At 44.4% G+C, this 27523-nt stretch overlaps 1 protein-coding gene, 1 long non-coding RNA gene and 1 pseudogene across 2 annotated transcripts; all 3 read right to left on the reverse strand.

Moving 5' to 3' along the window:
- Window positions 1-386: 386 nt before the first annotated feature.
- Window positions 387-5728, reverse strand: LOC147013157 (tubulin beta-2B chain-like). The gene is made up of 4 exons (XM_085854776.1): window positions 5569-5728; window positions 3993-4101; window positions 3761-3871; window positions 387-1518 (listed from the first exon to the last, which is right to left on the reverse strand). The coding sequence occupies exons 1-4, from the start codon at window positions 5623-5625 to the stop codon at window positions 467-469; spliced, it is 1329 nt and encodes a 442-aa protein (XP_085710902.1). The 5' UTR covers window positions 5626-5728; the 3' UTR covers window positions 387-466.
- A 2921-nt stretch (window positions 5729-8649) lies between these two features.
- On the reverse strand, window positions 8650-16162 carry LOC147013158 (uncharacterized). Its single transcript, XR_015050973.1, has 3 exons — window positions 16023-16162; window positions 9026-9245; window positions 8650-8936 (listed from the first exon to the last, which is right to left on the reverse strand). It is a non-coding gene; the product is annotated as an uncharacterized LOC147013158 (long non-coding RNA).
- Window positions 16163-23436: 7274 nt separating this feature from the next.
- LOC147013159 (uncharacterized) lies at window positions 23437-25497 on the reverse strand (annotated as a pseudogene).
- Between the last annotated feature and the right edge of the window lie 2026 nt (window positions 25498-27523).

The following is a 27523-nucleotide window of genomic DNA, read 5'->3' on the forward strand; positions in this document are numbered from 1 at the left end:
CCTGACATTTCAACAGCACAATGAATATGGCCAGAAGGTTGGGGGAGAATGGTGATACAAATAACATTAAAAGGTAAACTTCGAGTGTTTGCTTTCAGCAGGAAAGACTGAAGAATTGCTTTAGCTAACCAATGCCTAATTCATTGGCCAGGGTTTTGTTTTGTTTAACCCTGAATCCAATAATATATCCAAACAGCAAGTCCACAACAATGATCATCTGAACGTCAACCAATCAATCAGACAAAGAACAATGGTACCCAGAGATTATTTATTTTAATTAAAAAAAAAAGATTATCAACCTTCATATGCTCATGGGGGGGGGGGGGGTAAAGTGTCAAGATGAGAAGGATAAGTGTGAGCAATGCATAACTCAGAATAGCCAAAAATTGCTTGCAAATAAAATTTATTGCACAAATGAAAAAGCAGTACACCAATTTCCATTATAAATCAGTGTGGAAATTCAAATTCAATTCTCATATCCATCCTCTTCACAGACTTCACCATCAATTGTTGCTTCTTGGTATTGCTGGTACTCAGAAATAAGATCGTTCATGTTGCTCTCGGCCTCAGTGAACTCCATTTCATCCATGCCCTCACCCGTGTACCAATGAAGGAAGGCTTTACGTCGAAACATGGCACTGAACTGTTCTGAAATTCGCTTGAACAGTTCCTGGATGGCCGTGCTGTTACCAATGAATGTGCCAGACATTTTGAGGCCACGTGGGGGGATGTTGCAAACGGCAGTCTTCACATTGTTTGGGATCCAGTCCACAAAGTAGCTGCTGTTCTTGTTTTGTATGTTCAACATCTGTTCATCCACCTCTTTCATTGAAACTCGGCCACGGAAAATGGCTGCCGCAGTGAGATAGCGGCCGTGGCGTGGATCACAAGCGGCCATCATATTCCTGGCATCGAACATCTGCTGGGCGAGCTCAGGAACAGTGAGTGCACGGTACTGCTGACTACCACGAGCTGTAAGTGGGGCAAAGCCGGCCATGAAGAAATGAAGCCGTGGGAAGGGAACCATGTTGACGGCCAACTTGCGCAGGTCAGCATTGAGCTGCCCTGGGAAGCGAAGGCACGTGGTCACTCCACTCATGGTAGCAGACACAAGGTGGTTGAGGTCCCCATAAGTTGGATTCCTCACCTTGAGGGTACGGAAGCAGATATCATACAGGGCTTCATTGTCAATGCAGTATGTCGCATCGGTGTTTTCTACCAGTTGGTGTACCGACAGTGTAGCATTGTAAGGCTCCACCACGGTGTCACTGACTTTAGGTGAGGGCATCACACTGAAGGTGCTCATGATCCGGTCGGGGTACTCTTCGCGGATCTTGCTGATGAGGAGTGTACCCATGCCAGACCCCGTACCACCCCCCAGCGAGTGAGTCAGCTGAAAGCCCTGCAGGCAGTCACAGCTTTCAGACTCCTTCCGCACCACATCCAGCACAGAGTCCACCAGCTCTGCACCCTCAGTATAGTGACCTTTAGCCCAGTTGTTTCCTGCACCACTCTGACCTGCACCCATGCAAATATTGGTTTCAAGCCCAAGGTCAAAAATAAAAATCTTCAAGAACAGTTTCTGCTTCACAATTTATTCGCTTGCGCAACTTTAATGTTTGCAATTTCAAATTGGGCTTTTGAAATCCATCAAAGAAATCCATTCTTGCAAACTCAAACTCTTTAGAACAGATCAACTGATGCTTTATTCTCACACTACCCACCCATTCAAACCAACTTGAGAGTTTGCATAAAGGGTTTAGTTTAAAGGCTTGAGAACAAGAAACATTTTGAACAAATGAATCCTCGGAAACAAGGACTTCAAGAATGGGAAAGATATTAAGCAAATTCATCATAGATTAGCAAAAGGAAGAATTTGTTGTCACATTCCTCTGATAACATTTACAGTCAAGTTGCATCCTTGACGCTGCTTGACCAACCCGGGAACCTCTTTGGCCTTTGGCATGGTACAGTTTAAAATCAACCTACATCTGTGCTATAGAAGTAAAACTGAGGTCTACAATCTGACTTTCCTTAGTCAAGCGAGTTGTCAATTCGGGTTAAAACTGGTAAGATTGATTAATTAATTGCAAATTTTATTCATGCGTGTTCTCCATATTCTCACAGAGGTTTGTTGAAAATTTGATGACAAAAGCTTGATTGGTAAATAAACAGACGCGATTAAAAAATTTTTTAAAAAACGGGGCCTCTTGCGCTTGATGGGCTGCAGTGAGCCCAATAATGGCTATTTATAGTGAGGACTTTACTCTTTCATATTTTGAACCAATTTTTACTATTTTCTCCATATTCTCATCTTAAAGGTGTGTTGAAAATTTGATCACAATTAAAGAGTCATTGGCAAGTTTTAATGGGTGAAGGTTGTACGGTTATAATCCTCAGATGCAAAAACATTGTACCTTTGGCCCAGTACGTATACCGGGGAGTTAGTCAAAATATAAAATTTGGATAAAAGTCCAATTTCCACCTTTAATAGTTCATTCAGATGATTTCGGCGGTATTTCAATCCCTTTGGCCGAGACAAAACTCACAGGGCCTGGATAACATTGTGCAACAGCGTATGCAGTCGAGCCTTAAATGCGGGACCGTACAATTCTACAACTACACTTCCCATCCACCAAAATAAATAAATAAAAGATTTGATTCGAAAGCAAGCTTGTGGCAATCTCAACATGACTTAAATCCACATGTACCCCTGCAAAAATCGACCGATAGACAGTTGGCACCCTCTTGTAAAATACCGTCGATAACACTCCATGCAATGTTACACGCAAAGCCAAAAGAAGAAGAAAAAAAATAATAATAATAAATAAGTAAATAAAAACAAACACATTCCTGTTGATAGAATTGCAAAACTGGTTGCCACAGAAAATCAAGATAGTGAAAGAGAAAACAATACCATTTCATCGCTTTTCACCATTTCGAAATCCTGCACCGCAAGCTTCAGTACACGCACAGAGACCCTGCATTGATAATTATCTTTATTAAACATCGATTTAAGGCTCGTTGAAGAACTTGTACACAAATCATGTGGCCAAAAAATTGAATAAGCATAAGTAAGCAATGAACGACCTTTGTACTTTGAGTTGCATCACCCACAATGGGTTCAGATGACGTAGGTCGACAGGAACGCTTTAACTTCAGGGCGTTTAGTCACCATCTTGAGGGTTTACCCAAAAGGTTTAAAATCGACATTTTACGTTGTAGTGCGTCCATAGTCCCAATTTTCCCTGTCGATCCATTGCCACCATCCACCCTTCCCCACATGTTTCTTGTCTTTTTTCCATGACCCTTAACACCCATGCAAAAGAACACCTGCTTAATCAGAAGACTTGCTGCAATAGCCAGGCCATAATGCTTTCAGGAACCACGACTATTCCAACCCTCATGGGGTCGGAAGAGAAAAGTTTGGCCCAAGTCTATTGCGAACCAGCTGACCCAGTATGATGTTCGCCGAAATAGCAGGAATTTGGAATTCATTCAGGGTGCCGGCAATAATTTGCCTACTCTTCGTGAAGGATCCCGTGGCATCTTTAGTATCTGGCAGACAGGACACCCAGTTTGACGCTCATCCGAGGGATGGCACAGCAATGAATCGCTCTGCTTGTGAAACACCAGGATGACAGCTCATAGCTGGGACAACATTAGAACCGAGGCGGGACAGCTCATAGGCGAGAGGTACGAGCCAAAGTAGCAAAGATAAACGTTGCAAAAAGCACCTAGCTCTTAATGTGTGCCCTACCAAAAACAAAGTTGTCTGGTCTAAACATTCCTCCAATGGGTCCACTACGCACGGCGTCCATGGTACCCGGCTCCAGATCAACAAGGATGGCCCGAGGCACATATCTTCCACCTGCAAGTACAAGGTCCAACCCCAAAAGCCCACATGAAACAGGTCAAGATCCAAACTGGGTAGATTACTCAAAGCTACCAGACCAAACACAGCGACACTTTCAAATAGAGATCGGTCATACCGGAGCCTTCGCTGTAGTAAACGTTGATCCTCTCTTGCTGCACGTCAGAGTCACCCAAATAGGCACCTGTGCTATCAATTCCATGTTCATCACTGATAACTTCCCAGAACTAGAGACAAAGAAACAACAATTCAATTGTCCACGTCCAATTTCGGGAGGGCCACTGAAGGGGAGGGGGTGCATGGCACGGATCAAGTATTTAAGGCAAGAATGAAGATGATGAAACTAACTTGGATGGGAGAATTCGTCAAAGCAACATTTCATCCCTCTTCACCATTTCGAAATGCTACACCCCAAAGTGGGGATTAACTTACACAAGTTCTTAAAAGCCAAAGTTTTTTTTTCATATAAAAATAATGAGGAAAACCAAGCTGTTTGGGAAAGGTTGGAGTTAAAAGTGAATTAAAACTTTTATGGCTCCAAATGTACTCGACACAAGTTTGGTTATACAAAGGCAAAAAGGGCGATCTTGGTCCCTCTTCATTTTGATTGCACAACCAAAGTCGTGAGGAAAGAAAAATCCCAAACCATTTGCCACGGCGCAGCCGTCATTCAGCGCCATCGACCTATTACGTACGCAAAAATGTCACGATCTCAAGGCTACAGACTCAAACACAGGTTGTACAATTTTAAAAAAACAAAAATGGATGGCCACAAATACAATCGGGTATTCATCGGCGGACCTCAACCAAACTATCCCCTCAAAGCACGACCCGAACTCTGCTCTCCCCTCAAAGCACGACCCGAACTCTGCTCTCCCCTCAAAGCACGACCCGAACTCTGCTCTCCCCTCAAAGCACGACCCAAACTCTGCTCTCCCCTCAAAGCACGACCCGAACTCTGCTCTCCCCTCAAAGCACGACCCGAACTCTGCTCTCGCCTCAAAGCACGACCCGAACTCTGCTCTCCCCTCAAAGCACGACCCGAACTCTGCTCTCCCCTCAAAGCACGACCCGAACTCTGCTCTCCCCTCAAAGCACGACCCGAACTCTGCTCTCCCCTCAAAGCACGACCCGAACTCTGCTCTCCCCTCAAAGCACGACCCGAACTCTGCTCTCCCCTCAAAGCACGACCCGAACTCTGCTCTCCCCTCAAAGCACGACCCGAACTCTGCTCTCCCCTCAAAGCACGACCCGAACTCTGCTCTCCCCTCAAAGCACGACCCGAACTCTGCTCTCCCCTCAAAGCACGACCCGAACTCTGCTCTCCCCTCAAAGCACGACCCGAAATCTGCTCCCCCCTCAAAGCACGACCCGAACTGTGCTCCCCCCTCAAAGCACGACCCGAACTCTGCTCCCCCCTCAAAGCACGACCCGAAATCTGCTCCCCCCTCAAAGCACGACCCGAACTGTGCTCCCCCCTCAAAGCACGACCCGAACTCTGCTCCCCCCCTCAAAGCACAACCCGTCAGGACGCAGATTGCCGTTCCGACAATGCGTCTCGGTACAATGAACGGATCAAAGCGCCATCGTTCGCGGGAACTCGTCTCAAGTTCGAATGGTCGATTGTGCAAATGGGGGGAGGAGGGGGAGAGGAGGACTCGCTTCCATTTAAATAAATAAATAAATGAACAAACCTTCGAGCCGATTTGGTTTCCGCACTGACCCGTCTGGATATGGACGATTTCCCTCATGGTTCTTCAACAATGAACTCCCAAAGAACCAAAATCAAACCTCCTGTTCACCCAAGCACCACCACGAAGTAACAATTTGTACCCACTCCCTCCCATCCTGCAAACCCCCCCTAATCACCCACGTGTGCCGTGTGTGAACGCACGACGCTTGCCATTGGTTGCCTCGAAGTGGGCGTGACGTCGAACGGTCACGTGGGATCAGAAAAGTGCTGCGAGACAACCTGTTCATGTCTTCGCTCTTGTTTCTGAGACTAGCGTTTAATATCGAATTTTGTATTGGATGTTTTCACTGAGTCGACCCTTTCAAACCGTGATTGGTTCACCAGCACCAGCCAGAGTGACCACTATATTCGTAAAGTTGGGCAGTCGATGAAGTCGGAAAAAAAAATTCAAATTTTTTTTTTTGTGATTTGTTCTCCCCTTATTTATTATCAGTATTTAAAATGGCAATTTCAGTTAATACAATGGCGATTTCGATGAAACTTGGTTGGTAGGTTCATACCATGACCTAGTTGTGTGCAAATGAGAACTGTTGCCATGGACACCACCGTTGCCTAACAATGGGACTTTGAATTTTTTTGAAAAATCATAAAAAAATGATTTTTTCGAAAATCAAAAATCGGGCCACGAGCGACTGTGGGCAGTACATTCAGCCATATTGTCAAAAATTTCCAGCCGGATCCGATGAAAACTGTCGGAGAAGATAGACTTTGAATGAACCCTGGTCGAAAACAATAAAAAAACGAAGTTCGTTATATCTCAGAGACTAGGAGTCAGATATACATGAAACTGGTATGGTAGGTTCATGGTATGTCCAAGTTATGTGTGAGAAAGAACCGTTGCTATGGACCCCTACATTGCCTAGCAACGGCCGAAAAACCTCTAAATGTGGGGGTATTTTAACGAAAAAACAATCTGCAGCATTAACCCTTGAAGCTAGAATCATGAATTTTCTTGTGCTTAATCCGCAAGTCATTCCCCCATCGAACGGGCCCATCATGTCAGGTTATATTGGGTAGTCGACTACCCATGTCCGCCTTCCGGCTTGTCTGTGTGTCTGTCTGTCCAGAGCATAACTCCGTGGACTTTGATCCGATCTTGATGAAACTTGGTTATGTGTTCGATATCAACGTCTTGTTGTGTTTTCCTGGATGAGGGCGTGGCTACGTCCATTGTGGGCGGAGCCACGCCCCAAAAATAGCCATTTTTAGGGGGTAGTCGGATTAAAAATCTATCTTCTCCGAGGGAATTGACTGAATGGAATGGGTTCTTCGGTATTTCAATAGCAAAATGAATTATCTAAAACTTGTCGTTGTCCAATTTTTCATTTTCGTTCCAAGGTCAAGGTCACGAGGTCAAAAACGTAGAAAATTGCGAATTTTGACATAAAAATCATACGACCGCCCAAACTTTGAGAGCTAGGATGACAATATTTTTTTATGCATAATCTTGAGGTCATTCCCCACCTAAAGTCTTGAAACCATTTTGCTCTATCTCGAACACCTTTCCCGTGGCGCCCCTTTCAAGTTTGTTTTTACGCTGATTTCATCAAAGTATGGATAATCCGAGGAGTGCGAAATACAATATAGCCTATATGACGTTGTATTGTTCTTGGAATGTTCCAGAGGAAGTTTTGCACCAAAGGTCATAATCCTTGACATTTGAAGGCCACAAAGGTCAAATTTTCAAAGTTGTGGGAATCGAACCGCGTTTTCGACCTTCTTCGACGAACTAACTCCAATAAGCTATAGCTCGTATCCTGTTTCCTTATTTTAATGCCCACAACATTGTTCTGTGACCTTTAAAGGTTATGCAAAGGTCAAATTTTGAAAGTTGTTGAACGAAACCGTGTTTTCGACGTTTTGCAGCTAATAACCTGTCACCCGTACCACGTCATGTTGATCATTTTTATAACTTGGTCAAAAATTATCACATTGTCTCATCCTTGACTTCTGAAACAATCTACATCGTCAAATACCTAACCGCTCGTGAACCATCGTCGTCTTCAGACTTGTTAACCTCTGCCATCTTCGAAGATGAATGGAGGTTACTGTTTTCCACCCCTTTCAGTTTGTTTGTTTGTTTGTTTGTTTGTGTGTTTGTTTGTTTGATTTTTGTGAACAGTATTACGGAAAAAACTCCTCGACGGATTTCGACGAAACTTGGTGGGGGGGTTAGGTATGGTCCAAGGATCATGCCATTAAATTTTGGACTTGGTCTCCCCCCCCCCCAAAAAATTGTTAGAGAAAAATGTTTTTTTTTTTTGCATTTCTTCATATTTTAAGTGATTTCCAACCCCCCCCCCCAAAAAAATTGTTACCCCCCCCCCAAAAAAGTAAGAGAAATTTTTTTTTTGCATTTCTACATGTTTTAAGTGATTTCCAACCCCCTAAAAAATTGTCACCCCCCCAAAAAAAATTTGTTAGAGAATTTTTTTTTTTGCATTTCTGCATGTTTTAAGTGATTTCCAACCCCCCCCCCCAAAAAAAAAATTGCAACTTTTTTTGAAACAAAGTTTCGATATTTTTTTTTTGCATTTCTACATGTTTTAAGTGATTTCCAACCCCCCCCCCCCAAAAAAAAATGGAGAAAAGAACTATAACTCTGTCCACTGTTGACATATTTAATGAATAAGATATAAGGTTCACTTGAGTGACCCAGCAGTATTGGCGGCGGAGGTTTTGCACTCTCCCGAGTGCTCCCCCTCTAGTTTTTAATTATAATGTATTTGAAAGAAAAAAAACTTGGATACAAAGTGAAGGCTCATGGAAGAGCTGGAACACAAAATGGATCAGGACGCAACTACACAAAAGGAAGAGTGAACAGCAGGGTTGAAGGACAAAATATAGGGAGACTTGAACAAACAATGGGAGTGCGGAGGCATGGGGGCAGGAAAGGACGCATAGGGTGGACAAGATGGATACACAGAATTAAGGAAACTCTCAGGAAGGAAAAATTGGAAATTTGGAAAGGGATGGGGGTTGAGGTGCGTATCTCTAGTCTCAGCCATCCTGCCAGCCCAGGTAACAGGATGGGGGTTGAGGTGCGTACCTCTGGTCTAGGTTATCCTGCCAGCCCAGGTAACGGGATTGGGGTTGAGGTGCGTACCTCTAGTCTAGGTTATCCTGCCAGCCCAGGTAACGGGATTGGGGTTGAGGTGCGTACCTCTTATCTAGTCTCGGCCATCCTGCCAGCCCAGGTAATGGGATGGGGGTTGAGGTGCGTACCTCTGTTCTAGGTTATCCTGCCAGCCCAGGTAACGGGATGGGGGTTGATTTGAGATGGTGATGAACTGCAGCTGCCTTGAAGACCTGGAGGGAAGAATGAGATTAAAGAGAATACAGAAACAGTTATTATGTTAATACTGTTTATCCTTTCCTTGGTCATGTTCCAGTCTCACCTCCAGGTCTTTGATGTTGAAACTACTTCTGAAGTAATTAATTGTTTGATAATCCATTTGACTTGGCAGCTTGAAGGCCCCATAAAACTGATCTTCATCCTCTTCTTCAGGTGTTTGCATTCCACTGGAGGACAAAGGCTTCCCTTTCTTCCCTCAACTCATGGTGAGGAATTGAACATTCACCAGATGATGCCAACAGGCTGAGTCCGAGCAGGTGTTGCTGAAAATGACAAATGGCAATAACCAATAGCACGAAGCTGCTGTATTAGGCACAGAACATCAGTATGCTGGCCTGTATGGGACAGCCCACAAGCAAGGCTGTATGGGACAGTGTATCTACATACAAGCTGGCCTGTATGGGACAGTGTATCTACATACAAGCTGGACTGTTTGGGACAGTGTATCTACATCCAAGCTGGCCTGTATGGGATAGTCCACAAGCTGGACTGTATGGGACAGTGTATCTACATCCAAGCTGGCCTGTATGGGACAGTGTATCTACATACAAGCTGGCCTGTATGGGACAGTGTATCTACATACAAGCTGGCCTGTATGGGACAGTGTATCTACATACAAGCTGGCCTGTATGGGACAGTGTATCTCCAAGCCAGCCTGTATGAGACATTGTATCTACATGCAAGCTGGCCTGTATGGGACAGTGTATCTACAAACTGGCCTGTATGGGACAGTGTATCTACAAACTGGCCTGTATGGGACAGTGTATCTACAAACTGGCCTGTATGGGACAGTGTATCTACAAACTGGCCTGTATGGGACAGTGTATCTACAAACTGGCCTGTATGGGACAGTGTATCTACAAACTGGCCTGTATGGGGCAGTGTATCTACATACAAGCTGGCCTGTATGGGACAGTGTATCTACAAACTGGCCTGTATGGGGCAGTGTATCTACATACAAGCTGGCCTGTATGGGACAGTGTATCTACAAACTGGCCTGTATGGGACAGTGTATCTACAAACTGGCCTGTATGGGACAGTGTATCTACAAACTGGCCTGTATGGGACAGTGTATCTACAAACTGGCCTGTATGGGACAGTGTATCTACAAACTGGCCTGTATGGGACAGTGTATCTACAAACTGGCCTGTATGGGGCAGTGTATCTACAAACTGGCCTGTATGGGACAGTGTATCTACATGCAAGCTGGCCTGTATGGGACAGTGTATCTACAAACTGGCCTGTATGGGACAGTGTATCTACAAACTGGCCTGTATGGGACAGTGTATATACAAACTGGCCTGTATGGGACAGTGTATCTACAAACTGGCCTGTATGGGGCAGTGTATCTACAAACTGGCCTGTATGGGACAGTGTATCTACAAACTGGCCTGTATGGGACAGTGTATCTACAAACTGGCCTGTATGGGACAGTGTATCTACAAACTGGCCTGTATGGGACAGTGTATCTACAAACTGGCCTGTATGGGACAGTGTATCTACAAACTGGCCTGTATGGGACAGTGTATCTACAAACTGGCCTGTATGGGACAGTGTATCTACAAACTGGCCTGTATGGGGCAGTGTATCTACAAACTGGCCTGTATGGGACAGTGTATCTACATACAAGCTGGCCTGTATGGGACAGTGTATCTCAGTCAGTGGTTTGAACCCCATCCCTGTCATTCCAAATACTTTATAAATGGGATGTGCTGATTCGACTTGCTTGACGCTCAGCATTTACAAGGAAAGAGCACGGATAAACAACCATAGGTTGGGAATAATAGCGCAAGCTTTGGTGGGTCTAATGGCCTCATCACGTGTCAGAAGTTCCTTTTAAGGGAACATAACTGTAACGTATGTTGATTTCCGGTTGTTGTTGGTTGTGCTCCGTGATCGCGAAAAACGTCACTTCCGGTCTGGCCCAACATGGAGTCCTGAGTATCTTACAAGGTGTCAGAAGAATCTGCAAATATCTCCGAACATCCACGCCATCTGACGCTGGTATTTGAAACATATAAACTATGGCATCCGTGAACTTTGAACACCCAACTATTGACTGGGATTCGACTTCGCTGTATCAGGAATTTGTTCGATTCCGAAACGACGTTGGTTTCGTTTTTGACGGTCCGTTGCCTGGGCTGCCTGACAAACACAAGGCGGGGTGGCTTGGAACGTGGATCGGAGAACAAGGACGAGAGACATACAAGACCTTTGAGTAGATTGAAGGTGAGAAGAATGACCCCAACATAGTTTTGGACAGATTCGAATTGTATATCCGTCCGAGGAAAAGCGAGCACATCGCGAGACATCGACTGGTCAGGAGGAAACAAAGCCCCAGGGAATCGTTTGACAACTTTGTCAAGGACTTGCGGCTCATTCTCATGGACTGAATATGTGCAGCCTGAAGATGTGCTCGTGGACGCCATCATACAAGGGGTTTATGAGGAGAAAGTTCTGGAACGCCTACTAGACGGAGGTGAAGAACTTACGCTGGCCAAAGCTCTTGAAGTGGGTCAGCAGTTTGAACTTTCAAGGACTCAGATTCGCATTGTCCGTGATGAGGATATGAGTGTGGCCGCTGTACGTTACAAACGAGCGAGGCCAAAACCACAATGTAACCCAGGACCATTACAGCCATCACGCAGGAGACCTACCCCGAATATACAGCGGCGTAAGGACAGTTGCTATCGCTGTGGTGAGGATCCTGACCATTCATGGAATCGTGGTGTATGTCCAGAAATTGGATCCACCTGCTCTTACTGCAAGAAGCCAAACCATTGGGTTGCAGTTTGCCGTCGACGCGCTAGCGTGCACTCGGCGGAAACTCAGTCGGACGGTGCTCCTGCTGATACAAACGAGTATGCAGATGAAACTAATGGAAACATTCTGCGGATCAGCGCATTGCAGACAACGCTTTCATGACCTTGTGACAAATGGAGACAGGCTCTCTTGGTATCAGGAAAGCAAGTGACCTTCAGGATTGATACCGGAGATCGCTGCAACATAATGACACGATCTGATTACCAGCGTCTTGATCACACTGGTGAACTCCGTCAATCGACCAAGGCATTGTGCACTTACTCAAATCACAAGTTAAAACCCGTCGCAGCCGTGGATCTTCCTGTTCAGTATCGTGGCAAGTTAGTCCTAAGTCACATTTGCCACGGCGGCCGTGGGGTCTCCAGAATCTAGGGCCACTAGCAATTATACGGCAGCCGCAGTATTTCCACGGTCACACAATGTCGCAGTCACATATGTTTTTCTTTTTCGGGGAGCCGCACGGCGTATTTAGAAATTGTGGAGACCGAAAACGTGGGGTTGCCGTACGGTCTTTGATTTGATGTCGCACGGTGACCTTAAGGGGGCCCTGCGGCGGCCATATAATTTTCAAGGCAGATGCAAGGCAGCCTCAAGGGGCCCGCAAGGCGACCGCAGGGGGGCCCTAAGGAGAACATGCGGCCAGACGGACGGTAACGAGTGGGTTAATTTATTTATTTATTTCTTACCAGTTTTTTTTTTTTCGACTTGTCGAATTGCTACGGCGAACGTAGAAATTAAAAAAGTTATAACTCCGCGTTATCATTCCACGGTAACCCCTACGGCCTGTAAAAGATAGCCAAACGGCGTAGGGCCACCCTGAGGCCACCGCAGAAACTCTGCGGCCGCCGCACATTTCTGTCAATTCAGAGGGCGTACGGCCGCCGTATCTTCGCCGTAGAGCAAATGTGACTTAGGTCTTAGTCACCACAACATTTGAAGTGGTTGCTCTCCAACAGGAAAACATAATTTCTGGAAATACTGCAGAAGCTCTGTATCTGATCATCAGACTTTATTCCGTTGCAATGGAAGTGGATACCTGTGGTGTTCTTACCGAACTGAAGGAATATCCAGATCTCGTGCGAACCACAGGAACTCTGCGAGGCATGTATACAATTAAATTGCAATCTGGTGCAAAGGGAGTTGTACATGCTTCTCGGCGACAACCCGCATCCCTCTTGCCGCGTATTAAAACCCGACTGGGGGAGATGGAATCGGACGGATACATTGCCAAAGTGAACAAACCTACGGAATGGGTCAGTTCAATGGTGGTATCTCTCAGAAACGATAAACTGAGAATTTGTATGGATGCATCCCATCTGAACGAGGTCATCAAGAGGGAGCACCATCCCATGCGTACTTTTGAGGAAGTCATTGCAAATATACCTCACACCAAGGTGTTCTCAGTGCTCGACGCAAAGTCAGGATTCCTACAAATCAAACTAGATGAGGAATCATCCTATCTGACATGTTTCAATACACCTTTCGGTAGGTATAGGTGGCTTCGTCTTCCCTTTGGACTGAAATGTGCACCCGAAATTTTTCAGAGGATTATGGACCAAATGATTGAAGGCATAGATGGAGCAGTCGCGATCATGGATGACATTCTCATCGCCGGTCCAAATGTGGAAGTACATGATCGAATTCTGAAACTAGTCATCGCTTGGGCAACAAACTACAATCTTAAGTTGAACCTGCAGAAATGTAAAATCCGCCAGTCGTCGGTACAGTATGTAGGACATATACTGTCTGAGGATGGACTATCTCCTGATCCTGTCAAAGTTGAGGCAGTTCGCTGTATGCCGGCTCCAACCGATAAGGAATCAGTGAGGCGCTTCGTCGGATTCATCACGTATTTGTCAAAATTCATCCCTCGGTTGAGTGAAGAGTTAGCTCCACTCCGAGAACTGCTGAAATCTGATGTTGTTTATCAATGGCAACCGGCTCAAGCCAGAGCATTTGAGAGACTGAAGGAACTTTGCTGTCATCTGCCTGTTCTTGCATACTTTGATGTCAACAAACCAGTCGAGATTTACTGTGATGCTTGCCGAAGTGGACTTGGTGCAGTTCTTGTCCAGGAGGACCGCCCCATTGCATACAGCTCCAGGGCTCTCACGGAGACTGAGACACGGTACACACAAATAGAGAAGGAGATGCTTTCCATAATCCATGCCTGCAAAAAGTTTCATTGTTATATCTTTGGGAAAACAGTCACCGTCTACAATGACCACAAACCTCTGGAAATAATTGCCAAGAAGCCTTTGCTGTCTGCTCCAATGAGACTACAGAGCATGATACTAAGATTGCAATGGTATGACCTCAATATTCGGTACAGAAAAGGGGAAGATATGCAGCTTCCGGACACGCTTTCTCGAGCCTACCTGCCAGATACTGGTTCGGAAATGCATAACTTAGAGCACATTTCAATGTTGGACTTTTTATCTGTCTCTGACGAGAGGTATGCTGATCTTCAAAGAGCAACTGAGTTAGAACTCAGTCAATTACAGTCAATGATTCTTGATGGATGGCCAGATGCCAGACAAGGTGTATCATTTGATCTTCGACCATACTGCGATTCCTGGAGTGAACTTTCCGTTATGGATGGCATCCTATACAAAGGCATGCGAATCGTTGTACCACCTACTCTGAGACCACGCATGCTGAACCTGATTCACGAATCGTATCTCGGAATAGTCAAGTGCAAATAACAAACTCGGGAAGTTCTATACTGGCCCCCCATGAATGCAGACATTGAGCAAACTGTTCAGAACTGCTCCAAGTGTGCAAGCTATCAAAATTGCTTGCCTGCTGAGCCCCTGAAACCGACTCTTACACCGGATCTACCTTGGAGTGAAATTGGGACAGACCTGTTCCAATTTGATGGTAAGACGTACCTGATAACGGTTGACTATTATTCCAAATTCATCGAAGTGGACAAAGTGAAGGATTTACGCTGCAGCACAACGCTTGAGCGACTGAAAGCACAGTTCAGTCGCCACGGTCTGCCAGAGACTCTACGGCATGATAATGGGACAATGTACAACTCACAACTTTTGAAAAAGTTCTGCAAAGATCACGGTATCTGTGTTAGAACATCTAGTCCCAGGTATCCACGTTCAAATGGAGAAGTTGAAAGGGCTGTACAAAGCATCAAACGACTCTGGAGAAAATGTTCGGACAAGCATCTGGCCTCGCTGGATTATTGCACAACGCCATTGGAAGGCATCCACCTTTCGCCTGCTCAACTACTGATGGGAAGACGTCCGAGGAATACCCTGCCCACTGCCCGTAGTCTTCTTGAACCTATGGCTTATGACCGTGTTGCTGTGAAAAGACCCTTCGACCTCAAGAAAGCTAAACAGAGGTTCTACAATCATCGTCACACACACAAAGATCTTCCACCATTACATCCAAATGACGAAGTTAGAATGGAACCTTCTCCAGGTTCCAAACGGTGGATACCAGCTGTGATTGTGAAGCAGCACTCGGAGCCATGTTCGTATGTGGTTCGGTCCTGAGACACGGGTGATACTTATCGCCGTAATCATCGACATTTACGTAAGAGCACTGGTGCAGCCAACGAGGTGCTAACCTCTATCGGCCTTTCATTGAAGCTGATAATGCTACCTGTGAGGTCAGTGACTGCCCAAGCGGTTAGTCCAACCTGAAGCCTCCAGATACCGACGCTGCGCGTTCTCTCGAGCTGCCTGAGCCACACAGGGCAGTCACCCCGCCGAGGCCTACAGTCCCCCCTTGTGTAACTCGGACTAGAAGTGGTCGTATCAGTCGACGACCAGATAAACTTGATTTGTGATGAATTGTAACTTTGCCTTTACCAAGTTTGGATCTTTTTCAGCACTGAGTTGGTTACCGGTTGATTTGTAGTTGGATTTAAGAGTTGAATTGGTCTTGACTCGGTTGGCTAGTAAGTTATCAAGTATATATTCATCTTGCTGAATCGCTTTGCGTTCCACACTAACTTGTATAACTTTGGTCACTGCTTTTACCACCCTGAAGGGGGAGATGCAACGTATGTTGATTTCCGGTTGTGGTTGGTTGTGCTCCGTGATCGCGAATAAACGTCACTTCCGGTCTGGCCCAACATGGAGTCCTGAGTATCTTACAATATTATTACCATTGAATCTTCGGTCTTTCATGGGCCTTTGTCGTCGGGAGTTTTTGTCACACACTGTGACATGTCAACCATCCCGAGTACGTACCGTATTCACACTGACGACTGGTGATCCGTTCCTCTGTGATGTCACATTAAATTCCCCCGTCATTGGTTGGGACTTGGAAGACCCTTCGTCCATTAAAACTCACCAGAGATCTTCTCTCCCATCCGGTGAAACTATTCCGGACGGACGTGGGAAATACGTTTCTTAACACATTTCATGGGATTTTGAGCGAACATGGAAAACCGTCAAAGGAGGAACTTGGAACTTTACCACATGTCACGTGACCGTTTGAGACAGCAGATGTTGAACACAAATCAAAAACCATCGAAATTAGTTTTATTATATTCGCTTCAGTCTTCATTGTGCTCGGCTGGTGTGATGGGAAAGAAGAAGAAGAAGAAGAAGAAGAAGAAGAAGAAGAAGAAGAATCGGAGGCAGACGAAGAAGCAGAAGTATAAGAAGACCAGGAGAGGAAGAAGGAGAAGTAGCGGAAGGGGAAGAACAACACTAGGAGGAAGAGGAAGAAGCAGAGAATGAAGAAGAAGAAGAAGAAGAAGAAGCAGAGGAGGCAAAGGAGAGGAAGAGGTAGAAACAGAAGAAGAAGAAGACGGACATTTTGGCTTTTTACGATTTTCTGATTTCCACTGAACCGATCTCACAAAGTCCTTCTGAAAACTGTTCAGGGTAAATATTCGCTAAATAATATCGAGTTGTGTGAATTGTTCCCACATCAGTTAATTTTACGAGGGAAGGTTTTACTCCCCATGACAATGGCATGTCGGGAAATCACCCTGAGTGGATTGGAGGGAGAAACAAAACAAAGGTCTCCTCAGGGTTTTATCATCACAAACAATCTTTATATGAAACAACAAAATAAAGGAATAATTCTGGGCCCCTATTAGCTCCGTGCCCCCCGGTTAGTAAGCCCTGCCCCCCTCTCAGCCCCCGGACAGCACACCACACGTAAGGGGTTTACCTTCCCCCCCCCCCCCCCCCCGAGGCCGATTCTCCACTGGACCACACTCTCCCATCAATATTCGTTTAAAACTCACCTGTGTAAGATGCGGCAGGTATCCCATGTAAGAACAGAGCAGAAAAGAGAGAAAACAGACGATAAAGATCCGCGTCTTCTCCATGTTGAGACAAAGCTTCAACTAGTAAAGAGAGCGACTGGATAATGTTAATAAAGAGTTTCTCTGTGATGTCACGCCCCTTTGTGACGTCGCTATTAAAGGTGCTGTTGACAGTTCAAATTCGATTACCATGTGTACTTGTCACCATAGTGAGGAACGTTGCATGAACCAATATTCCTTAAGTTATTCCTTAAAACATTCCTGAACCACAAGGCAATACACCCCCCCATCCCCACCCCTCCCCCCCCCACCACCCTAGTCCGGCAGCCAAAGGCCAAATTGCCCCCTAACCCCAAAATGTCTGATGTAGTTTTTTTCTCTGCTGATTATTTATCATTGCGGTGTATATAATGAGATCGAGGGTGGTGTGGACCGGTCACCCTTGAGCAATTTTAAATATTCAAGATGGCATCCAATATGGCTGCCACGAAGGACCAAAATTCAAAAATTCCCATTATTCCAATGTTTTCTGCCATAGATCAATGATTTTTATGCCAAGATATATGTTTTGGGGTCCAACAATTTCGATAGAAAGGGTTTGAGAAGTATTGGATGTACTGTTGCTATGGTAACTAGCTACCATTAAGTGTGTAAAAGGTGGTAAAAATGGCAAAAACTGCCATAAATTTCAAGAAAATGTTTATTAGAGCATTGCTTTTATTTTCTAGGTATATACTAATGACCACAATGTATTGGATAAAATAGGTTTGATGAGTTACGATTTTTTGTTGCCATGGTAACCATCTAAAATGACCATTCAGATGTTCGAAATAAGTGTTAAAGATATATCCCATAAAACCGTACATTTTTGGCCTAAGTTAAATGTTTTCTAACCCTTAGATCATGATGGGATGGATATGATAAATAAACTGTTTGATGTTGCCATGGTGACCACAAAGATGCTACCATAATGGGTACTGTAACGTTTTGATAAACGTGTTTTTTTCCACTAATATCACATTGATTACCATTACGTTTCAGATATTCTGATGACAATAGGAGTCTAAAGTTGGAATGACATGATGTGATGTGTACAGAGCATTCTTTCTCTCCCTCATATTGTAAACATTAATACTTAATTAACATTTTCGTTCTTTGTTTTAATCTGGAGATAAACTAATGGAGCAGGGCTGCGTCTTCAAGTTCCGGTATGGCACTGAGTGTGATGAGAAGACATCGCTCTCAGAGACTACTGGTGTGGCACGAATAGAAACGATTATCAATGCGAGCAAAGTTTATGGGGACACCTTACATATGGAACTTGAAACACAGCTTGCTGAAAATGAGAACTTGAAGATCTACTACCACAGAAACTGCGAGTCTCGGTATACATCAAAAACCAACCTCGCCAAGGAAAAGAATCATGAGGGTGCCCCTCCGGCCAAAAGATTACGACGTTCATCGTCAGTGTTTGACTTCAAGCTTCATTGCCTGTACTGTGGCAAAGCCTGTGAAATAAACAAGGATCCAAAGAATCCTCAAAGATGGAGACCAGCCTTCCTGTGTCGTTCAACCCATTCTGAGTATGGTGGTAAGCCCTACAAAGAATATCTTCTTGAAAAATGTAATTCTCGTAACGACCACTGGGCAAATGAAGTTCAAAGTCGCATTTGAAGGTGCCGTTAGTGACTTGCATGCAGTTGACGCTCGTTATCACAAGGACTGCATGAGCTTATTTGTGAGCAACCGGTGCCTTTCAGAGGATCCAAAAGCCACATCCAAACAGTCAGAGACAGATGAAGCCCTGCAGCATGTGATAGAAATCCTACAGGCCGACAGAAGTCGGATTTGGAACTCAGTTGAACTCTTCAAGGAATACCAGGATAATCATGGCTGTGCACTCACGCACTACCATCTCATAGAGGAGTTGCGACGGTACTTCGGTGATGACCTTGTTGTCCTTCCAACTCCCGGTTATGCCAGCCTAATTGCATTCCACAAGAATGCTGCCCTGATGCTGAAGTTGGTTAAGGACGATGACGAGAGTGACTAGATGTCTCTGAACTGAACCCGGGGACGTATACACATCTGTATCCATCTGCAAATACCCAATGACCCATTGTGTCAGAACATTAATTTTGTGACACCACTCTAAACTGAAATGCCTGCAAGCCAAATCTTGAACCTGTGCAGATAATGAGGGCTAAGCTACATGTAGATACATCTTGACTCCTCTGACAGCTGAAGATAGATTGTTTTCTGACATGAACATTCGTGTGTACTCAGGTAGTTTCTTTAATGGTAGTTGTCACCTACATGTAATCTATGGTATTCTCGATGCAATTCCATTTTTGATATTCTTTGCAATCTCTGTGGTCATCTTGTATGGCCCTAAATGATAATATCTAGGAACAAATCGTACTGCTCTTTGTTGTTTAGTTTCGGCCATCAAAGCGGTCGTTTTGGAAGCTATTTAAAGTGGTTACCATGGCAACAGAAATCTTTAACTCATTCATCCTTTTTATCAAATTTATTGTCGTCAATGTTATATAGCTAGGAAATACAAAGAATGTTCTATTCATATTATCTTGGACGTTATGACAGTTTTGTCATTTTTATCGCCATTATGGTAGCCATATTGCTTAATTACCATAGCAACGGTACATCCAATACTTCTGAAACCCTTTCTATTGAATCCATTTGACACAAAAACATATATCTTGGCCAAAACATCATTGCTTTATGGCAGAAAACATTAAAATAATCGGAATTTTCGAATTCTAGTCCTTCGCGGCAGCCATCTTGGACGTCATCTTGAATATTTAAAATTGCTCAAGGGTGACCAGTCCACACCACCCAAGATGTCATTATATACACCGCAATGATGAATAATCAGCAGAGAAAAAAATATATCAGAGAATTCGGGGTCACTCCCCATGGCTGCCGGACTACCCCTCCCCATGCTTAAACACCAACCTGTGAGTTGGTTGGTGAAACACCAACCGTGTCAACCCACTTGACGTCTCTGGTGATGTTACCCTGATCAAATACATGTCCTCAGGAATAACTAGAATTATACTCAGGATCTTTGATCCCCAGGAATCATTTTTAAAACAGTATTTTAAATAATTTATTTATAAACTCCATCGAGCTGACAATGCCACGGTATTGACACGTGATATGTGCTCCGATGTAAAGGTGTGTTAAATTCAGATATTGTGGACTTGATATGGATTGTTTATAACTTGTATCCTGGGGCCTCATATGTCATTTCTCCCAGTCATGGTATCCTGTGTGACGTTCGATATTGCCCCGACACTCTTTACAGCCCAGCTGTGACCTTTATTCGATGCTTAACCCCACCCGTAACAAGTACTCGCCTCTTCGCTGCCCAGCCTGGGTTCGAATCCAGACCCAGCTATAAACTGCCATTCTGGTGTTTCACAAGCAGGGTGATTCATCAATGTGGGTACCGTCATGTGACACAGGCATCTCATCTGCCAGCATTCGTTGGTGGACTTGACACATCCCACAGTGTCCTTCGGAAAGAGTGAGGGACTTTTCCTGGCACCCTAGCCCAATTGCAAATTTCTGCTCTGACCCATTGGGGGCACTGCATCAGCGGAACTGCCGTGCTCCCAGCAACGATACAACCAGCAACCACAGGATGCACTGGAAAGGTGAAAAGGAGGATCCTTCCAGAGTTCCAGTCATATACGGCTGTTTCAAAATTATCTTTCTGCACTTTAAATATTTATATCTCGTGAACCTTCTGCACAATTTTCATAATTCTTTTAATTTTCATCATAGTTTACATTGGTATATTTTCAATAACATGGTGTACCCGCACATGATTATATGGCTGTGCGGGAGTATCTGGAGAATGAATTTCCTGAACAATGGATCGGTCGCAGAGGGAGTGCTTTGGAATCCCCTCCAAGGTCTCCAGACCTCACTCCTTTAGATTTTTTTTGCATGGGGAGACTTGAAAGATCAAGTTCACAGTAAGAAACCACAAAAAATTAGAGGAGCTGTGGATGGCACTGCATACAGCAGGAAGCATAAAATATTTCACCTGACTTGTGCTCTGCAGTATGTACAACTGATGAAGAGAGATGTCACTCATGAATCAGTGTTGGCGGCGGACATTTTGAACGTCTCACCAAAGTTTAGTTATTTGAAAAATAATTGTTTTGAGATTTAAAATTTCAAAAAAGTTTTGAAAATTGTGCATAATTTCACGAGATATAAATTTTTAAAGTGTGTATACAGAATTTTGAAACACCCTGTATATTGTTGTGGTTTTATGAACCGCATGCTGAGACTGAAATGCACACAGCACGTCGACTCTTTAGAATAGTTATTTCCGTAAAGAATGGTAAAAATAGCGCCTTCCCTGTCGGGGTTATTACGTAATTAAATGTGTTGGGTGGGTAGTTATCAACTCCTCTCAACCCATTAGGATAATGGAGACATCAGCGCGTGATGACGTGTGCCGTGACGAAGATCGAAGATCGAATAAGGAGGAAGAAGAGGAGGTAAATATTCGATAAATAACATCGAGTTGTGTGAATTGTTCCCACAGCAGTTCATTTTACGAGGGAAGTTGTTTCTCCCCATGACAATGGGATGTCAGGAAATCACCCTGAGTGGATTGGAGGGAGGGAGACACAAAACAAAGCTCTCCTCGGGGTTTTATCATCACAAACAATCTTTACATGAAACAACAAACTGAATGAACGATCCTGGGACCCTATTATTAGTTCCGGGGTAGTTACCCCTGCCCCCCTGAGGCCGAATCTCTGCTGGACCACGCTCTCCCGTCAATATTCGCTTAAAACTCACCTGTGTAAGATGCGGTAGGTATCCCAAGTAAGAGCAGAGTATAAAAGAGATAAAACAGACGATAAAGATCCGCGTCTTCTCCATGTTAAGACAATGTTTCAACGTAAAAAGTGCGACTGGATAATGCTAATAAAGAGTTTCTATCGCTCTGTGACGTCACGCCCCTTTGTGACGTCACTATTAAGGGTGCTGTTGACAGTTTTAATTCGAAACAAAAATTGAATTTAAATTCAATTTCCTTAACCATGGGTCCTAGTCACCATGGTTACCAATCATTTCAGAGCCGGTCGTTCCCTCTGCCTGTATTGTGAACGTCTTTGGGACTGTCAATATATTACTTATGGATTTTGAAGAACTTTCGAAACCCCTTCAACCTGTTCCACCGATTCACCCCATCACCCTCTGCAATGCACTTATCACATGTCGATCATTCCATGAGGAACTGGAGGGGGAGCACTCGGGAGAGTGCAAAACCTCCGCCGCCAATACTGCTGGGTCACTCAAGTGAACCTTATATCTTATTCATTAAATATGATGCCAACAGTGCTGACAGTTATAGTTCTTTTCTCCAACATTTTTTTTGGGGGGCGGGGGGGGGGGGTGGAAATCACTTAAAACATGTAGGAATGCAAAAAAAAAGAAATCGAAATTTTGTTGAAAAAAAAGTTGCAAAATATTTTTTTTCTCTAACAATTATTTTTGGGGGGGGGGGGGTGGAAATCATTTAAAACATGTAGAAATGCAAAAAAAAAAACTTTTTTGGGGGGGGTAACAATTTGGGGGGGGCTGGAAATCACTTAAAACATGCAGAAATGCAAAAAAAAATTTCTCTAACAATTTTTTTTGGGGCGGGGGGGACCAAGTCCAAAATTTAATGGCATGATCCTTGGACCATAGCTAACCCCCCCACCAAGTTTCGTCGAAATCCACCGAGGAGTTTTTCCGTAATACTTTTCACAAACAAACAAACAAACAGAAAGGGGTGAAAACAGTAACCTCCATCCATCTTCGAAGATGGCGGAGGTTAATTATCCGAGCAAAGCCCTTGCCTGGCACTGAGAGCAGCATCACCCATTGTAGTCCAGTCATTTAAGGACAATTTTTGGTCCGATATTAACCTGCTGGACAAAAGCACCAAATTTGCCATGGAGGTAGCATATGACAAGACAAATAATTTTCACTGAAGACAATCGAGATCGTGACCTTAAAGGTCAAGGTCAAAGGTCAAAGGTAGCTTTTCCTTGGAAACCAAGGTAACATCTAAAGTTCAATTTTAAAAGGTCTAAAATTAGTTTGACAGCTTCCTGCTGTTTTGAAGAGTTGAAGGAAGGGGGCTTTGTAATTCTACTAATTATTGATGACATTTACATATGCAAATTATTTGCATAATTTATGCAGGAAGTAGGAAATTTTCATATTTTCCTACTGTATTATAAAAGCCCCCTATAATCGGTTATTGGAGCCAATAATTGACAAGATTGCGTCATTGTACCTGGTAGATTAGATAACTGCTGTTAAAAACAGCATATGCAAATTATTCTGTTCTAAGACAAGTGACCGCTTCAGGGTTAATGGGTTCAGATGCGAGATCGTACGGAGAAAACAATCCCCTACCTTTACACAACACAGACGCATTTGCAGAGACTTGTGCAGTGAAGACTGGCCTTCACGCATTTGCAGTTTTTGCAGGGCTTATTGCAGGAGCACCTTATGAACTCCCGGCACGCACGTGAAAACTTTGGTATCGTCATCCAGATCGGTTGCCAGGATTCCTCTTGTCTGACCCATCCAAACTCTGAGGCAATACGGCTGTTCATTTCAGAACATCACTGGTGAGCCATATGCTGGCTTGATATTTGTCGCGTCTCACGTGATGCAGTAGCGAATTCTGAAAAATGCCAGCAGTACTTTAGCAGTAGAAAATGAATTTGGGTCATGTGACAATGAAAATTCTGCAAGGTGTGATGATCAAGTGACCAATCTCTCTCACCTGTGTTGGTAGTAATCTGTTTAAATGGCCTTGGTTTCTTCCTGAACATGGCAATTCTGGCGTCGTTCACCTTTGAGATGTCACACTTCTGATACATTTGCACAACAAAGGCTTCAAGCATGGTGAAGTGATCATCTGTTACCTCGACCGTACAGAAGGGATGCTCCGTGATGTATGCAAAGGTGGGGTTTACATGCGGATACCGATCCCACGTTTTCCAAGCCTTTGTTTTGCTGGACCAGTGGAAACCGGACGTTGTATCACACCCTGTCATTGCGTGAAATATCGGTAAAGATTTCGCTTTACCACTGATTTTGTGGCAGATGGATCCAACAGAGTTACACGAGAAGTTGCGACCAAGTCCGAAAGCAGCCCATAATACCATATCTGGATGCTGATGAACAAGCCGACCATACATTCCGATGAGGATTACTAGAATGTTGGTATCAACACTTCTGATCTGTATGATTCGATGGCCGTGGTCGAGCGCATCTTTGACATGGATGTCAGCCTCCTCGTGATCGCAGGTGTAAATATCTCGAGTCTCGCCACTTCTTTGTCCTGGAACGTAAACAAATGATATAGAATAGAGAAAGGAATTCTAAGTTCACCAGCGGTAGGTCGTGCCAACAATAATATTATATCGTACCTGACATGATTAGCTCTTTTCCCGGTGGTAGAGTAATGCAGGCGACTGTTGCGTTCAAATAGTCAAATAGCTCCTGTTTGTTTTCATCCACTTTGAGGAATTCCTCCCATTTGCTGGGAAGTTTGGTCTGGTGTTCCACTTTTATTCTATTGCCAGTTCCTCGCCGTTGTCTCGTTGCCACTTTCAAGCTATCAGGAATGTATATGTCCCACACAATGTCCAGTCTGGCAGATGTTTCAAGTTGTTGCAGTATGTATGGAACAAACACCTTTGTGGAGTACTCTACGAACGTTTTAGCCAACATTCGTGGAATGGCATGGATTATCACAGCTCCATCCACGATTTTACCGTCGAACGCTATCGGTGTCTCCATGGAATCATCATCGGCTTCTGGCATACAAGCGAGCAAGTCCGACTTCTTGGTGAAGTATATCGAACCATGGTCTGAAGTGAGGGGGGATAACCAGTCGTTTCAAGGGAGAAGAACTCCTGCATGTCTCCTGATCGGTTTTGTAGCAACACATATAATTGTCCGGATAAGGCAACGTCTTCTCGGAGCTCGATCAGCTTTCAGCATCGTTTTCGCCACCGTTTTCTTCCCGTAGTTGAATAAATGCAGAATATTCCGTTTTATCGGTTTGTGAATTGTCTCTGTCCTGTCATCAAGGACCGTGCGACTGAACTCGGCGAACTGGGATTTACCAGTGTCTTCTAGTGTACGGATACATTCTACTGTCGAACGTGAAGCACATTGTCGATTGAGATTGACGAGCTCCGGGAAATGGTCCATGAAAGGATTTCCCATTTCAACAATAGTATCGTACAAGCGACGAACTTGACCATGGAACGTCTTTTGGCTGGAGTATCCTGAATCATGATTATCACATGACGTTTCTCCACTGATACCGAGGTCATCTTCAAACTCCATCAGTATCCGCGACTGTTCGGGTCCCAACAGAAGCCATTGCCTCGGCAGGACTGGGTTTTGGAGCAGCCCAATCGCACTGCCACATCCATTTCACGGTCTTGTTATGCTCATAAAAAAAGTCAGTGTAATTTATTAACACATGGCCTGTTTAAGGTTACACCCTCCATCACACAAACATTCATGCTCGGCTGACTACCTATTACATTGAAACCCCTCTAATTTGACGAATAAACATCGAACGCTCAGTGAAAAGTGACTCGTGCCACCTTCCTCGTCCCGTTTGCGGTAGAGCGATTACAACCGCCATGTTTGGGTTATAAATAAATAAACCGCCTCCATCGTTTCGGCTCATTCTACGTTGGCGGGACTGTTCAAGTCCCGTGGACGTCACAATATATATATATATATATATATATATATATATATATATATATATATATATATATTGTTTTGGATTTCTGAATCGGATCCGAGGAATGCACACAATATCCAGGTCCTCAGAAAGTTGTTTCCATAAATACATGTTCAGAATGGACCCATCCCCATGTCTGGTGGGATTCTAACTCTTTGATGTGTTGCAGAAGGGTATAGAATAGGTTCCTTTTCTTTATTGTGGGATAACCTTTTCCTCTTTACGACATCTTCATGACGTACGATTTTATGTCAGTTTTCATGTCTGCATGAGCGATATTCGCCGTTTGTGCACGCGATAAGATAACCGTTCGCCCAATGGATACTCGTTCTATTCCCTTTCTATCAAGACACATTGGCTTGGAAATACACCATTTATTGACGCATTTTATTTTGGTTATCATTTTCACATTGAACTTACAGGACATTTGAGTCATTAATCACACCGCAAGCTTTTCCCGAACAGTTCATTCTGACGACAAAAACATGGCTTTGGTCTCGGACTATTTAACTCAGGCACCGATATTTTTCCATTAACATTCGACACCCATTTTCTTTCATCGACATTTGACATCCACATTTTTCCATCGGCAATCGACACCCTATTCGGTAGCTCTATGGACACAAACTGGCTCTTATTCGTTTCGGGCAAAACAAAGAGGTGATAATTGCCTGTTGACGTTTTTTGAGCGCTTCATGTTTTTGCTCGGTTGTTCCAGCAAATGGCTGCTTTCTGGCGTTCATCCAGCACCCCGAACATTGTGTCATAAGCTAGGCCTGTATTTATTGCAAGTTGCATCTCGTTCGATGGGAGAGAATGGCCGCGAGAATGGATGGTTGGAGGTCACATGCAGCGATGGGCCAATAGGCAAGCTGGATTTGGCTGAAGTCTGTTTGAGGCTCCTCCCACACCGGTCACCTATAAAAGGACAGCACGACTGCCTTGATCGCAGTTGGTGAGAGATCCTGCTGACGGTTGGTGATAGCTCCTGAGAGTTGGTGAGAGATCCTGATCGGAGTTGTTGAGAGATCCTGATCGGAGTTGTTGAGAGATCCTGATCGGAGTTGTTGAGAGATCCTGATCGGAGTTGTTGAGAGATCCTGATCGGAGTTGTTGAGAGATCCTGATCGGAGTTGTTGAGAGATCCTGATCGGAGTTGTTGAGAGATCCTGATCGGAGTTGTTGAGAGATCCTGATCGGAGTTGTTGAGAGATCCTGATCGGAGTTGTTGAGAGATCCTGATCGGAGTTGTTGAGAGATCCTGATCGGAGTTGGTGAGAGATCCTGATGACAGTTGGTGAGAGTTTCTGATGAGAGTTGGTCAGAGATCCTGATTGGAGTTGGTAAGAGATCCTGCTGATGGGTGGTGACAGCTCCTGACGGTTGGGGACAGCAGCAACAGCAGTTGGTGACAGATGGACTGTTCCTGCTGGTTCTGCTGGTTCTTGGTGTACCTTGCTCTTGGCATACCTGGTTCTTGGCATATCTGGTTCTTGGCATACCTGGTTCTTGGTGTACCTGGTTCTTAGTGTACCTGGCTCTTGACGTACCTAGCTTTTGGCATACCTGGTTCTTGGTGTTCCTGGTCCCTGAGGGTGACAACGTGATGTTGATTGGTGTTCAAGCCTGTTTGCGGATGGGTGCAC

This window comes from Eptatretus burgeri, chromosome 14, assembly GCF_056783735.1.
Source record: "Eptatretus burgeri isolate ZD-2024b chromosome 14, Ebu_testis_v1, whole genome shotgun sequence".
NCBI classification, from domain to species: domain Eukaryota; kingdom Metazoa; phylum Chordata; class Myxini; order Myxiniformes; family Myxinidae; genus Eptatretus; species Eptatretus burgeri.

What these genes read in the sequence shown, in the direction of transcription:
- LOC147013157 (XM_085854776.1), bottom strand. Translation starts at nt 5,625, where the DNA reads ATGAGGGAAATCGTCCATATCCAGACGGGTCAGTGCGGAAACCAAATC. An exon ending in GAAACCAAATCGGCTCGAAG is followed by an intron (nt 4,102 to 5,568) that starts GTTTGTTCATTT and finishes CTTTGTCTCTAG; the next exon opens with TTCTGGGAAGTTATCAGTGA. An exon ending in ACCAGACAACTTTGTTTTTG is followed by an intron (nt 1,519 to 3,760) that starts GTAGGGCACACA and finishes GCATGGGTGCAG; the next exon opens with GTCAGAGTGGTGCAGGAAAC.